Below are 14,293 nucleotides of genomic sequence, written 5' to 3'. Positions count from 1 at the left end.
GAAGAGGGATGACTTTATTTTCAAGTAACATCCAGTTCTGTATATATCTTTCTCAGAAAAGTAAATCTCACAGTATTGCAGAAAATGGTACATGAATACTTGAACGACTCCAGTGAGGGCTCTGCTCTGTTCAGACCTGTGCCAGCTGCAGACACTTTACAAACCACAGAGGGGGGGCTGTCTCTCCCCAGTGAAGTTGCCTCAGACTAGATAATGAATTATGCCTGGCTCTCACTGCAGGTAGCTGTGGAAGCTCTTGGAAACAGACACTAAGAAGAAAAACTTTATCCCCCACACCAACACAGACACTAAAATAAAAGCATGAATTGTTCCAGATATGCTTGGGTATCCAAAATGGAAGAAATAGCAATATTCTCACAGACTGACAGACTGGTCTGAGCCCAGCATGGTGATATGTACAACATGGCTTTGGATGAATAACAAAAAGCCCTGCTGGTTGTTTTCTGAGTTTCTTGATGTTCTGAGCCTATCTATAATCAAATTATCAAAAATCAGGCCCAGCTGGGAAAAAGAAAGCATGTCTGTTTTTAACAAGCATGTGCTTCACTTAGAACATGTTTCCTCATTAGATAACCTCAGAGTCACAAGCAGGACACAGACTGGCTGAGATACTGAAATAGAATTGCCATACACGATGCTGTGGTTTAATATATATATATATTCAGCCTCATTCCTGGCACAGCTTCTAAAATCCTTGGACTCGAGCAATACAGGTGTCTTTTGTTATTTTGTTCAGCAGCCCTTTCACCTGGAGACCAGAGATTAAGTTCAATTACCAATACCTAATAATTTAATTAATCTGTGCAGTGAAACTGCCATTTAAAAAAGCACAAAGGACAACATAATGGTGAGCTTCTGGGTTGGTGACTACATGGAGACACTGGGAGAGAGATGTGCCCAGAAAGAGCACACCTTCCTTCTCCACACCTGGCCTTATGCATCTCTTCCATCAGCTCTTTTTGTTTCTAAGGTATCCTATATAAATGTAATATATAATAATATATTATCATTTGTGGTATATAGTACTATATATAATATATAGAGAGTATAGTATACTATCTATATAGTATATATAATATATAGAGAGTATAATATATACTCTATATAGTACTATATAGTATATAGTATAGTATTTAAGTTGTTCTATGTAAATGTATATAATAATACATTAATAGAGTGACTGAAATGTTTTCTGGAATTCTCTGGACTTTCTAATTCTAGCAAATTAATCAAGCCCAAGGAGGGGATCATTGGAACCTCTGGTCTCTAATTTGTCAGAGGCGAAAGTGACAACCTGAGCTTAGCAATTCCTGTCTAAAGTTAGAATCTGACACTATCTCTAGGTAGAAAGTCTCAGAATTAAGTTGACTTATATGTTTGGTGGGGGGGTGAGGTGGGGAATACTGAAGGGAGTTACTCAGAGGCTCAAATGAAGAGAAAAAAACAGTCAAGTGAAATATGCAAATCACAGAGATAGAAACCAGTAGTGTCTAGGGGCTGGGGGAAGAGAGAATTGGCAATGACTACTAGTGGGTACAGAGTTGCTTACAGAGATGATGGATGTGCACTAGAATTAGGCAGTAGAGATGGTTATACAAACTCTGTGAACATGCTAAAAATCACCAAATCTACTTTGAAAGAGTGAATTTTAAGGCATATGAACTATATTGCATTTATTCTCCATTGCAGAAACTAATCTTCATGGTCACCTATAACAGTCAGTGAACTCTATAATCCAAAGTTCTTTACTAAGCAGTCCACATGCCATACTTGTATAGCCTTCAGTCCTAGCAGAATCAGAGGTTTTGTCCTGACAAAGAACTGCTGGTCTGAGGATCTACCAGTTTTGAGGCCCTTGGCACCAGATGTTACAATATTCTTAAGCCAACCCTGTTCTAACACCTGCTGCCTAAATAATCAAGCTTAGCCACCATGTACTACTCTTACTGCCTTCTCACCTGCAAAGACAGTAAGGGAAGAGGGTCTTCTTAAAGCCTCATAAACAGGGGAGCAGGCAGTGGAGCAGCCTGTTAAGCACACACATTACCATGTACAAGGACCGAGTCCCCATCTGTAAAGGGCCAGCTTCACAATTGGTGAGGCAGTGCTGCAGCTCTCTCTCCCCCCCCCCCTCCATCTCCTCTCCGTTTCTCAAGTTCTATCTGTCCTATCAAATAAGAGAAATAAACAAACAGAGGTGGGAAAAACATTCCAAGGGCTAATAGCAATTAAAAAACGGGCCAGGAGGTGGCACACCTGGCTGAGCACGCATGTTACAGTGCACAAGGACCTGAGTTCAAGTGCCTGGTCCCCACCTGCAGGGGGAAAGCTTCACAAGTGGTGAAACAGGGCTTCAGGTGTCTCTCTGTCTCTCTCCCTCTCTATCTCCCCATTCTTCTCAACTTCTGGATGTCTCTATCCAATAAATAAATATAATAAAAAAATAAAAAGAAAATTTTAAAACAACAAAAATCTTCTCAATCATGGTCTAGAAGGTAGCACAGCAGGCAGAATGCCTGACTGGAAAACATTGGGTACTGGGTTCTATCCTCAGTGCTGCATATTCCAGAGTGGTGCTCTGGGTCTCTCCAACCTTCCTGGATCTCTCCCACCCTCCCACTTTTCCTTCTATTTTCTAATAAATAAATAAATAAATAAATAAGATCTTTAAAAGCCCACCAGAGACTCAACTCTTTGTTTTCTGCCTTTGGTATGAATGTCTGAAGATGTGTTGCTCCCACTTTGCGCCAGCCTTTAGGCTGGTTTTTACACTGATTTTAGGCATCAGCCTTGGGGCTGAACGAAGACAACTATAATCCCCAGCTCAACCACTCACCCTTCCTCTGGATGCCAAGTACGGAGGGCTGAGGAGTAGAGAACAATGAATCTAATCAGAAGGGGTCAGCAGGAGAGGCCCAGACAGGTCAGAGCACATGGAACCCTCAGAGTAGGATGGGACTATCTCACCCCAAACCTAGTCCAAGCTGCTCTGTGAACTGAACAGCAGATTTCTCTGGTATATTACAAAACCTAAATATTTATTTGCTTCATATTTACAAAAGTGAGGAGGAGACTGAGGGAGACCCCCAAAACACCCCCAGAGCTGGCTGACCAAGTCCCTTACCCTGCAGAGGAGGCAGACACAGCTGGAAGGGACAGGATTTATGTTGCATACTTGAACTACAGCGAGTGTAAGACTGGTCCTATTTACAGGGCAGAAACACTACAGGTGGAGTGTGGGGAAGTGGCAGAGTGAGCACCAGAGCCCTGGCCGGAGGGTGCCTTGCTTGCCATCATCCCCACCTCTCCCAGAGTCATCTCTGCGGCCCCGTTGGGGTTGTCTGTGGGGGAACGGGGCCCGCTCACATGATGCTGGCTGGAGTGCAGACAGGGCCCACACACAAGGTGTCTGTGATCTCCCAGCCGCAGGACAGAGGCTTGCACACACCTTCAGCATCGTCGTCCTGTTCTGCAGGCAGCAGCTGCCCTCGAAGTGCTTCCCTGCAGACAAAAGAGGGGTGCTGGAGGCAGCTGTGGAGGACTAAACACCAGAGCTCCCGAGGGCCCCTAGTCCACAAGATGAACCCCATTAGGCATGGACTGGCCTGAGTCCCATGGCCCAGCCAAGAGCAGAGACAGGGAAGGCCTGCTGCCCACCCTACCTCACCACTGTCTTCCTCATAGTCCATCTCTACCAGGAAACGTTTATCCGTTTACTGAACATTCACTATAACACTCTGCCAGGCTTTTACTTAATGTTAACAGACTGCAATTTTTAACATGTAATTTATTTATTTATTTATTTATTATTGGATAGAGAAAGAAATTGAGAGGGTATGGGGGGAAAGAGAGACACAGAGACACCTACAGCCCTGCTTCACTACTCATGAAGCTTTCCCCCTGCAAGTGGGAACCAGGGGCTTGAACCAGGGTCCTTGTATGAGTGCTTAACCAGGTGTGCCACCACTTGGACCCTCTGATTGCATCTTCATCTATACCCTGGAAGGGAATCATCTTGATTCTACTACCAGAGAAACAGATTCAGATGAAAGGAATTTGCTAGGTCATAGCCCCAGAAGGTCCTAGAACTAGGATTCAACCCAACTCTCTCAGTCCAAAGCCCACATTCATCATACCCCAGGGTTTAAGACTTAAAGGGGGGGGGAGCTGACAGTGGTACACCTGGTTAAGCAAACACATTACCATGGTGCAGTGTTGTTGAGGTGGTCTGGTGTCGGGCTGCACCGCGGAGAAGAGAGCGGACGTCCAGAGCAAAGGGGTACACAGATCTTTATTATAGGATGGGGGGGAGGTTTGGTTCAGACCACGTGGAGCCAGCCAGCAATGGCCGACCACGGGGGGAGAGCAGGGAGCGAGACCTCAGAGAGGGAGAGCCGAGAGCCCAAATGCCCAACAGGTGAGTAGCAAAACAAAAACAAACAAACAAAAAAACCCCTATGGTATATATACATGTTGAATACCACTCAGCTATTAAAAATAATGATGTCATCTTTGTGTCATCTTAGATGGAACTTGAAGACAGCATGTTAAGTGAGGTAATCCAAAAAGAGAAGGGCAAATACAGAATGATCTCACTTCTAAGTGGGACTTAACAGGGACATGGAGGGAGAACACAAAGTGAAATGTGGACTAGGCCTGGTGTATTGCTTCAAAGAAAAGGACTCTGGGGAAGGAGTGAGGAGGGAGGGGTTAAAGAGAAACTTGGGGTCTTGGTGCATAACGAAACTACCCATGTCATAATTATGCTGTAAACACTGATAAAAATGATTTTAAAAATCCTCCCCCATCCCATACCTGTGTAAACAAACAGCTCCATCATCTGACCAGCTTCTCTCACCAGGAGTTGGGAATCTTTTTTTTTTATTATTACCTTTATTTATTGGATAGAGACAGCCAGAAATTGAGAGGGTAGGGGAGATAGAGAGGGAGAGAGAAAGAGAGACACCTGCTGCACTGCTTCACCATTTGCAAAGCTTTCCCTCTGCAGGTGGGGACCGGGGGCTCGACCCACTTCCTTGAGCACTGTAACGTGCGCTCAACCAGGTGCACCACCACCTGGTTCCAGGAGTTGGGAATCTTGTTCCCACTGCCAGTTAGCCCCTGCCAAGCCCAATTCCTGAACATCCTTCACAGGGATTCATTTCTCTCTATTCCTGCTGCCACCACTGTCTCACAGTCTCTCTGGTCTGCTCCTGCTACCCACCTGCTGGCATTTTGGTCCAGCCCATCCATTCCAGAAGGCAGACTCCTGCTCTTGAGCCTCTAGCCAGTCTGCCTTGCTCATCAGAGCTGGGCAGCCAGCTGACAGACTAATCACATCTCCTCCCAGCCTGTGTGTGCTGTGTGCCGGCATCATCAACCTTTCCCCAATCATCTCCTTTGCAAGCTTCTGTGTTCAGCTTCAGTGACAGAATCACAGTGACTCCTTCACTGAGTCACACAGCACACTAGTTCTTTCTGTGGCCACAATAAAGTGTCAATATCTGCTTTCCTGAAACTCCTGTCACCTCAGGAGAGCAGGGAGCAGCTGAGTTATTCACTGCCTGGTGCCCCCAGCAGCAACTGACACACAGTGAGCACTTACACTGGGGGTGGGGGGCAGGTGGAGTGGGGCAGATGCTAATGGGGACGGAAGCCAGGGGTGATGGGCGGCCATGCCTGCTTGCCCATTTCTGCCAGGGTCTGCTTTATTATAAGACACCCTCTTTCCAGACCCAGGAGGCACAAGGGACAGAATGCCAGACTTGCAAGCATGAGGTTCAGAATTTGATCCCAGGCATCACCTATGCCAGAATCATATTTAGTCCTCTCCCTCTATTAAATAAATTGCTAAAGGATAAAAGAAAGAAATGTGCAAGAACCTGTCTCCCCACCTATAGAGGTGAAACTTCACAAGTACTGCAGCTTACTCATGCTCTCTCTCTCTTTTTTCTTTTTTTCCACCAGGCTTGTCACTGGGGCTCAGCGTTGGCACTATGAATCCACTACCACTACCGGTGGCCATTTTTCCTTTCTCCCTTTCTCTCCTTTTCTGTTTATTTGATAGCAGACAGAAATTGAGAGGGAAGGGGAGATAGAGGAGAGAGAAAGACAGACATCTGCAGACCTGCTCTGCAGTTCATGAAGCACCCCACCTGCAGGCCAGGAGCAGGGACTTTAACTTGGGGCTTTGTGCATGGGAACAGGTTTGCTCAGCCAGATGTGCCACTGCCCAGCTCTAGTGTCTCTCTTTCTCTACTTCCCTACTCAATTTCTCTCTGTGCTATTTAATAAAAAATAATTTAAAAGCCTCCGTGTTCAGCTTCAGTGACAGAATCACATGGACTCCTTCACTGAGTCACACAGCACACTAGCTCTTTCTGTGGCCACAATAAAGCGTCAATATCTGCTTTCCTGAAAATCCTCTGACTACAGGAAGGCAGGGAGTAGCTGAGATATTCACTGCCTGGTGAAAAAGAAATAAAAGACACCTCTTTTCCACATAAGTCCTCCCCTCCTTTCCTGCTTATACACTCCTAGAGGCAGGGCTCCTCTTTGCTGGGACGTACAGTTCAGCAGCAAACCCACAGTCAGCCTCTGTGCACAGAGCCCAGACAGGCTGTCCCTTCCAAAGGAAAGGCTCTGAAGGCACACACCTGTGCCTTGACTCACCACACAGTCCTGGATGTTCAAACAGGCCACCATCCACCCCAGGCCCAGCATGGAGCCAGGCACTAAAGCAACATATTTTGATAAGACCCATCTGACATGGGAATTTGTTGTTTGTTTGTTCTGTTTTAACACATCATAACATTTTGTTCCAGGTAATGAAAACAACCACTTCCCTTCAACCTCATCTACCTGTATTTGCTGCTGATGGAGCCGGGATGGGCTATGGAAGCCTATGTGGTGAATTTAGTATTAGTATTATTAGTCGTGGCATTTTAACTGGAGTAGAGCTCAGCTCTGGCTTATGGTGGTGCCAGGGATTGAACCTGGAACCTCAGAGCTTCAGGCATAAGATTGTTTTTTAAAGAGAGGCAGAGAGAGAGAGAGGGGAGGGGATGGGGGGAGGGGGAGAGGGAAGGAGAGACTACAACACCAAATCTTTCTTCACTGTGGTAGGGGGTCGGGCTTAACTCTGGGTCATGCACGACAAAGCAACACACTATTGTACTAGCCCAATAGTCTTTTAAAAATCTTTTATTTGTTTATTGGATAGAGACAGAGAAACTGTGATGGAAGGGGGGAAGGGGGGGAGAGAGAGACGGGAAGAGACTACCAACAGCACTGCCCCTGCAGGTGGGGACTAGATGCTTGAATCCAGGTTGTTACACACTGTAACATATGAATAGGTGTGCCACCACCCCTCCCCTGAGAACTTTTTATAAAGTTCGCTTTTTATACCTTATTGATGTCAAAAAAGTCTTATCAGCCTATCCCTTGGCTCTGCAGAGAGTAGAGACAACCAAGTTTGTTTTGTTTGTTTACCAGAGCACTTATAAATTCTGGCTTATACTGGTGCAGGGGATTGAACCTGGAACTTTAGAACCTCAGTCATGAGAGTCTCTTTGCATAACCATTATGCTATTTACCCCCACCCTCAACCAAGGCTTCCTGACTGGATGGATGAAATGATTTGGATACTGAACCTTCTCAGGCATTATTCTTGCGGGCTCTCAAGCACACACCATGTCCCCCACTGCTCCTGCCTACCAAAGCCATCTCCCCAGCTGTAAGTGCTCATTTTCTAGACGGGAACACAGAGGCTGGGAGGAGCAAGCAAGGTTTTCCTGAATACAACAGCCATCTGGCTGGGCAGCTGGCTCTACATCCATGCTTGTCCTCCCTTAATCCAAAAAGTAGGGCAATCTTTCTAAACTCAAATCAGACAATGTCACTCCCCTGCTTTGAACTAATCTGTGCTTCCTGATGCTCAAAGTCCTCATATGACAGTCAGGGTCTTTTCCAGACCCACTCCTGCCCCCTACCCAGCCACCACTAACCTCAGGGAGTTTCATGAAGGTGGCCTGCTTGATCTTGGCCAAGGAAGGACTCTTAAGTGCTTGGTGCCAACCGACCCCCCCACAAACACACACACAACAACAACAACAACAAAGTACAATGAGAGTGTCTACTTTTCTTTCTCTCAGAACTCTTCAAGTAACACTCAGTCTTATTCACAGCCACAGTCAGGTGCAGAGCACAGGCATCACTTAGAACTAGGAGCCAAAAGCTAAATGTGAAATCTGGTTACATAGAAACAGAGTCTCAAATCTCAGACTTCCAGATGCCTGGTAGTGGTGCACCTGGTTGAGTACACATGTTACTATGCACAAGGACCTAGGTTCAAGTCCCTGGTCCCTACCTGAAGAGGGAAAGCTTAATAAGTGGTGAAGCAGTGCTGCAGGCATCTTCTGTCTCTCGCCCTCTCTCCCCTCTCAATATCCCTCTGTCCTATCAAATAAAAGGAGGGGGAGGGATGGCCACCAGGAGCAGTGAATTTGTTGTGCCAGTTCCAAGCCCCAATAATCCTGGTGACAAATAAATAAATAAATAAATTCTTTTCTAAACCTCAGACTTCCCTCCTTGCTTCTACCCAGCCCACACCCTTCTCCCTCCCCCCACCCCTCTATTTCCCAGCAGGGCCCCCTTACCAGGTCACCCGAGACATGGCATAGGTGATGCGGCAGGCCTGGGTTCCCCCGAGAAGGGAGCCCATGCCCACGGTGTAAGCGCCCATGTTCTCAAAGACCAGCCAGTCCCCTACATGTAGTTGCGGCAGCCGCAAGCCCTCAGCTATGCAGTCACAGCCTTCGGCCGCCGGGCCCCACAGGCTGCTGCTGTATAGGGGCTGCTCCGAGGATGGTTTCTGCATGAGAGAGGAAAGAGCAAACTCAGCTTTCCTGGGCACACTCTGATCAGCCTCAGCAACTCCTTCCCTCAAAAGCCTTCCATGGCTCCCAAAGTCAGTGGGATACAAACTGAATGAGCTTCCTGCATTGGTTGCCTCCCACCTGCTGAAGACACAACTGCCTGGTCTTAAGTTGAGGCTCTAACACTTACTAGCTGTATGACCTTGGGCAGGATACTTAGAAGCAATTACAGGAGCCAGACCTTCCACCCTCTGCACCCCAGAAAGAATTCTGGTCCATACTCCCAGAGGGATAAAGAACAGGGAAGCTTCCAATGGAGGGTATGCGATATAGAACTCTGGTGGTGGGAATTATATGGAGTTGTACCCCTCTTATCCTATAGTCTTGTTAATCATTATTATATTACTAATAAAAATGAAAATGGGAATAATGACAATACCTCATTAGGTTACTGAAAGGACAAATGAGTAGAGGTAGAATGTTTAAAACAATGACTACAAAGCAACCCAGGTGTCCAACAACAGATGAGTGGCTGAGCAAGTTGTGATATATATACACAATGGAATACTACTCGGCTGTTAAAAATAGTGACTTCACCATTTTCAGCCCATCTGGGTTGGAGCTTGAAGAAATCATGTTAAGTGAAGTAAGTCAGAAACAGAAGGATGAATATGGCATGATTTCACTTCAGGCAGAAGTTGAAAAACAAGATCAGAAGAGAAAACACAAGTAGAACCTGAACTGGAGTTGGTGTATTGCACCAAAGTAAAAGACTCTGGGGGGTGGGGGGGAGAGTACAGGTCCTGGAAAAGGATGACAGAGGACCCAGTGGGGGTTGTATTGTTATGTGGAAAACTGAGAAATGTTATGCATGTACAAATTACTGTATTTACTGTAAAATGTAAAACATTAATCCCCAATAAAGAAATTTAAAGAATAAAATAATAAAACAATGACTAGGAACAGGGTAGTGGTGTCCCTGATTGAGTACACATTACCATGCACAAGGACCCAGGTTCAAGCTCCCTAGCCCCCACCTGCAGTGGGAGCTTCATAAGCAGTGGAACAGGTCTGCAGGTGTGTCTCTGTCTCTCTCCCTCTCTATCCCCCCTTTCCTTTTAATTTCTGTCTCTATCCAATAAATAAATGAAATATTTATAAAGAACAGCATCTGGCACATGGCAGGGACCCAATCAGGTAGTGCTAAGTCATTAGTATAGTTATTGATTTTGCTCCTCTGCTTCTGTCTACAATGGCAGATGGGTTACTTTTCAAGTCCTGTGAGTATCCAACTTCCTCATCCTCCTCCCCCACCCCCACATCCTGCTTTTTTGCTGGGCCTGGCCCAGAGCCCTTTCTTTGAGAAGGTCTCCAGACCTCCTTATTCTGTATCTGACCCAGTAAACTACCCCCACCCTCTATGGTCCTCAACCTGGGGAAGAAGTCAGACCTCCAACCCTGCAGAGGCCCCCACAGAATAGACATAATTACTCCCATTTCACACAAACTGAGGCTCTGAGACTGAGTGACTTAACCCAACCACAAAACCACCATATAGCATATACATGTTGATCCTACATGACTTCCTAATCTGGAAAGGACTACAGACCTCTTGCAGACAATGGGGATGTCGTTGAAAGCTGAGAGGAGGAATGGTGAGAGAGAGCTGGATGCAAGGAACAGCCAGCGTGCTATGTTCTTTGAGGTGCTATGTTCTTTGAAGTCTCTCTCTCTCTCTCTCTCTCTCTCTCTCTCTGCTTTCCATTGCACTACCTGCAGCCCAGTTACTCACTCTGCTCTGAGCTCCCCAAGCAAACTCTGCTTCCTTTCCATCCCTGGCCTTTCCCAAGTTGTTCCCTGAGGCCCCGAGCTAACTCTGAATGCTCCTCTGGAGGAACTCAGATCACCTCACAGAAGCCTTTCCTAACACTCTACATTTCCTAAGCTTTGCCTTTACATCACTGGTGGTGATTTATAGTCATGTATTTGTGAAATGCCTCTGCTCAGACCTGTACTGTAATTTTTTTAATTCTTATATATAAAAAGGAAACACCAACAAAAAAACACAGGATAAGAGGGTTGCATCTCACCACCAGAATTCCATATCCCATACCCTCCCCTGATAGCTTTCCTATTCTTTAACCCTTTGGGAGCATGGACCCAGGGACATTATGGGGTGCAGAAGGTGGAAGGTCTGGCTTCTGTAATTGCTTCCCCGCTGAACATGGACATTGACAGGTCGATCCATACTCCCAGCCTGTCTCTCTCTTTTTCTAGGGGATGGGGCTCTGGGAAAGTGGGGCTCCAGGACACATTGGTGGGGTTGTATGCCCAAGGAAGTCTGGTTGGCATCTTGTTAGCATCTGAAACCTGGTGGCTGAAAAAAGAGTTAACATATAAAGCCAAACAAATTGTTGACTAATCATGAACCTAAAGGCTGGAATAGTGCAGATGAAGTGTTGGGGGGGAGGGGGTCTATGTTTTGTAGATAGTAGGCCTATTTTACTTCTACTCCAAAGGGCCCATGACTATACTAGTTTTTTTTTGTTGTTGTTGTTGTTTTGTTTTGTTTTCTGAGCCTGGTATCTGATAAGCAGGTGGATCCAAGTTATTGTCTGGGGAGATGATGTCATGGATGGAAAAGGGACCAGAAACCTTGATCAGGGAAGAGAGTAGCTCCCCAGAGAGCATGGCAGGCTTGCTCAACAACACCTCCTCCACACCTGACAGTCTGACATAGAATAGGAATTTCTGGTTTGCAAGTTTTTTGTTAAATTAATTTCAATTGCTCTGAATTATTTCCCTTAGCCCCAGTCATTATATTAATTAAGATGGGGGGGGGAGACAATTATGTTACCTTGCACAAAGACCCAGGTTCAAGCCTCTAGTCTCCAACTGGCAGGGGGATGCTTCACAAGTGATGAAGCAGGTCTGCAGATGTCTTTCTCTCTCTGTCTCCCCCTCCCCTTTCAATTTCTTTCTGATCTATTGAATAAAATGAAAACAAAAACAAACAAACGACAACCACTAAAAACAAAAACAAAAACAGAAGTCTGCAAAGTAGTCCAAAAGCCTGTGGCCACATGCTTCTAAATAATTTTTTTATGAATGGAAATGGATATATACTTTTTTTTCTTTTCTTTCGTTTTTTCTTTCCATCTTTTTTCCACCAGGGTTATCACTGGGGCTTGGTGCCTGCCCAATAAATCTATTGATCCCAGTGGTCATGATTTCTTTCTCCTCCCCCACCCCCTTTTATTTGATAGGACAAAGAGAGAAGAGGAGAGACAGAGAGATACCTACAGCCCTTTTTTTTCCTTCTGTTGTTGCCCTTGTTGTAGCCTCATTGTGGTTATTATTATTGCCATTGTTGATGTCATTCGTTGTTGGATAGGACAGAGAGAAATGGAGAGAGGTGGGGAAGACAGGGAGAGGGAGAGAAAGACAGACACCTGCAGACCCGCTCCATTGCCTGTGAAGCGACTCCCCTGCAGGTGGGGAGCCGGAGGCTCGAACCGGGATCCTTACGTTGGTCCTTGTGCTTTGCACCACATGCGCTTAACCCACTGCGCCACCGCACGACCCCCACTACAGCCCTTTTTAACCACCTGTGAAGCTTCCCTGCTGCAAGTGGGGACCAGGAGCTTGAACTTGGGTCAGTGTGCATGGTAGCATGTACATTCAACTGGGTACACCACTGCCTGGCCTTCAATACTTTCATAGGCAATGCCCCTAGTCTGCCTCTAGGACCCCCACTGGAAGACTGCAAAGCTTGCTCACCTTTACTCCATAGCCAGATGGGGGAATGGGAGAGGCAGCTGCAGTCTCCATCCTGCAGGTAAGAAAATTGAGAGAAGTGGCCTAGAAGGTGGTACAGTGGATAGTGGTGGACTCTAAGCATAAATTCCTGAGTTCAATCTGTGGCATCACATATACCAGAGTGATGCCCTGGTTCTCTCTGTCTCTCTCTCTCCCCTATCACTAATAAATAAATAAATCTTTGGAAGAAAGGGAAAGAAGGAAGGAAGGAAGGAAGGAAGGAAGGAAGGAAGGAAGGGAGGGAGGGAGGGAGGGAGGAAGGGAGGAAGGAAGGGAGGGAAGGCAAGCTGAGGGAGAGAGTGTGAAGAGAAAGGAATTCGGGAGGCAGGGAAGGAGGGAGAGAAGAAGACGAGAAGGAGGTGGGGAGAGAGAGAGGAAGGGAGGGAGGGAGGTTGAAATATAGAATGAAGGGACAAATTCTGAGAGGAAATGACCTCCTAGCCTCTCCCTACTGGCTGCCTTCTTTCTTCAGAGACCCAGTACATAAGCAGATTCACAGAAGAAATATTATTAAGCATTTAAAATGGCATGTGGCCTTGATGGCAGCTCCTAAGTATTTCAACATTTAAAGAATAAATCAAGGAGTCAGGCAGTGCTGCACCAAGTTAAGCACACATGTTACCATGCTCCAGGACCCAAGTTCAAGCCTTCAGTCCCCACCTGCAGGGGGATAGCTTCACAGTTTGTGAAGTAGGTCTGCAGGTATCTCTCTCTCTCCCTCTCTGCCTTTCCCTTCCCTCTCAATTTCTCTTTATTCAATAAAATACTTTAAAAAGAACAAATCAGTAAGTCCTATGCTATATAAAATGTACAAAAACTATTTCAAAAGAAAAAAATGAGATGAATGAGGGCAGCGGATAAAAGGGGGAAAAGAAAATAGAACAAAAACCTATGGTCAAAATCTTTCTTGTGACCATATAGGCAAGAATCTGAAATAAAACTAACTAACCTAATCCACTCACATTCACCATCTTTCATGATGAGAAATTCAGCCCTAAAACTGTAGACAATGGCAGGACAATCTGAGCAAGCCAATCACTCGCTTCATCACAAAATGGAAAATAACATCTATAATCCAAATGTAATTTCTGAATACATATCAATAGCCTGTCACATCTAAAAAGGACAGGTAAGTGCAGCTCAGAAAATAACTCAATTGGGAGATCATATAACTCTCATGCCTGAGGTTCCCAGTTTGATCCTCAGAAGGCATGTAACAGGAGTGGTGCTCTGGCTTCTCTCTCTGTCTCTCTCTCTCTCTCTCAATAAAAAATTAAAAATAAATAATAAATAATAAATAATAAAAATGTAGACAAGGGCTTGGGAAGTGGTTCGGCAGGTAGAGCATACACCTTCCGTAAAGAAATTCTTGGATTGGATTCCTGGCACCAATGTAATAAGTGATAGAAAGGTAGAATTTGGGAGTTGGGCTGTAGCATGGGAATCGGGCTGTAGCGCAGCGGGTTAAGCACAGGTGGTGAAGCACAAGGACCAGAATAAGGATCCCGGTTCGAGCCCCAGCTCCCCACCTACAGGGGAGTCGCTTCACAGGCGGTGAAGCAGGTCTGCAGGTGTCT

General features: G+C 45.8%; 1 protein-coding gene across 11 annotated transcripts in view; it reads right to left on the bottom strand.

Moving 5' to 3' along the window:
- Nucleotides 1–3,029: 3,029 nt before the first annotated feature.
- The window catches only part of AZIN2 (antizyme inhibitor 2), a 57,379-nt gene continuing 46,115 nt past the window's right edge, over nt 3,030–14,293 (bottom strand). For 4 of the 11 annotated variants that reach the window (XM_060204937.1, XM_060204925.1, XM_060204927.1 and 1 more), the window contains 3 exons: nt 12,678–12,729; nt 8,679–8,893; nt 3,030–3,522 (listed from right to left, as the gene is read on the bottom strand). In XM_060204937.1, coding sequence (XP_060060920.1) covers nt 3,384–3,522; nt 8,679–8,893; nt 12,678–12,729 — 406 coding nt within the window. In that variant the 3' untranslated portion in view covers nt 3,030–3,383. Of the gene's footprint in view, nt 3,523–8,678; nt 8,894–12,677; nt 12,730–14,293 lie in introns of those variants that run through there. The other 7 variants (XM_060204938.1, XM_060204926.1, XM_060204930.1 and 4 more) reach the window with 5 other exon arrangements.

The sequence above is a fragment of the Erinaceus europaeus genome, chromosome 13 (genome assembly GCF_950295315.1).
Source record: "Erinaceus europaeus chromosome 13, mEriEur2.1, whole genome shotgun sequence".
NCBI lineage: Eukaryota > Metazoa > Chordata > Mammalia > Eulipotyphla > Erinaceidae > Erinaceus > Erinaceus europaeus.
Note: the sequence above shows the minus strand (reverse complement) of the source record. Positions and strands in the feature narration are given on the sequence as shown.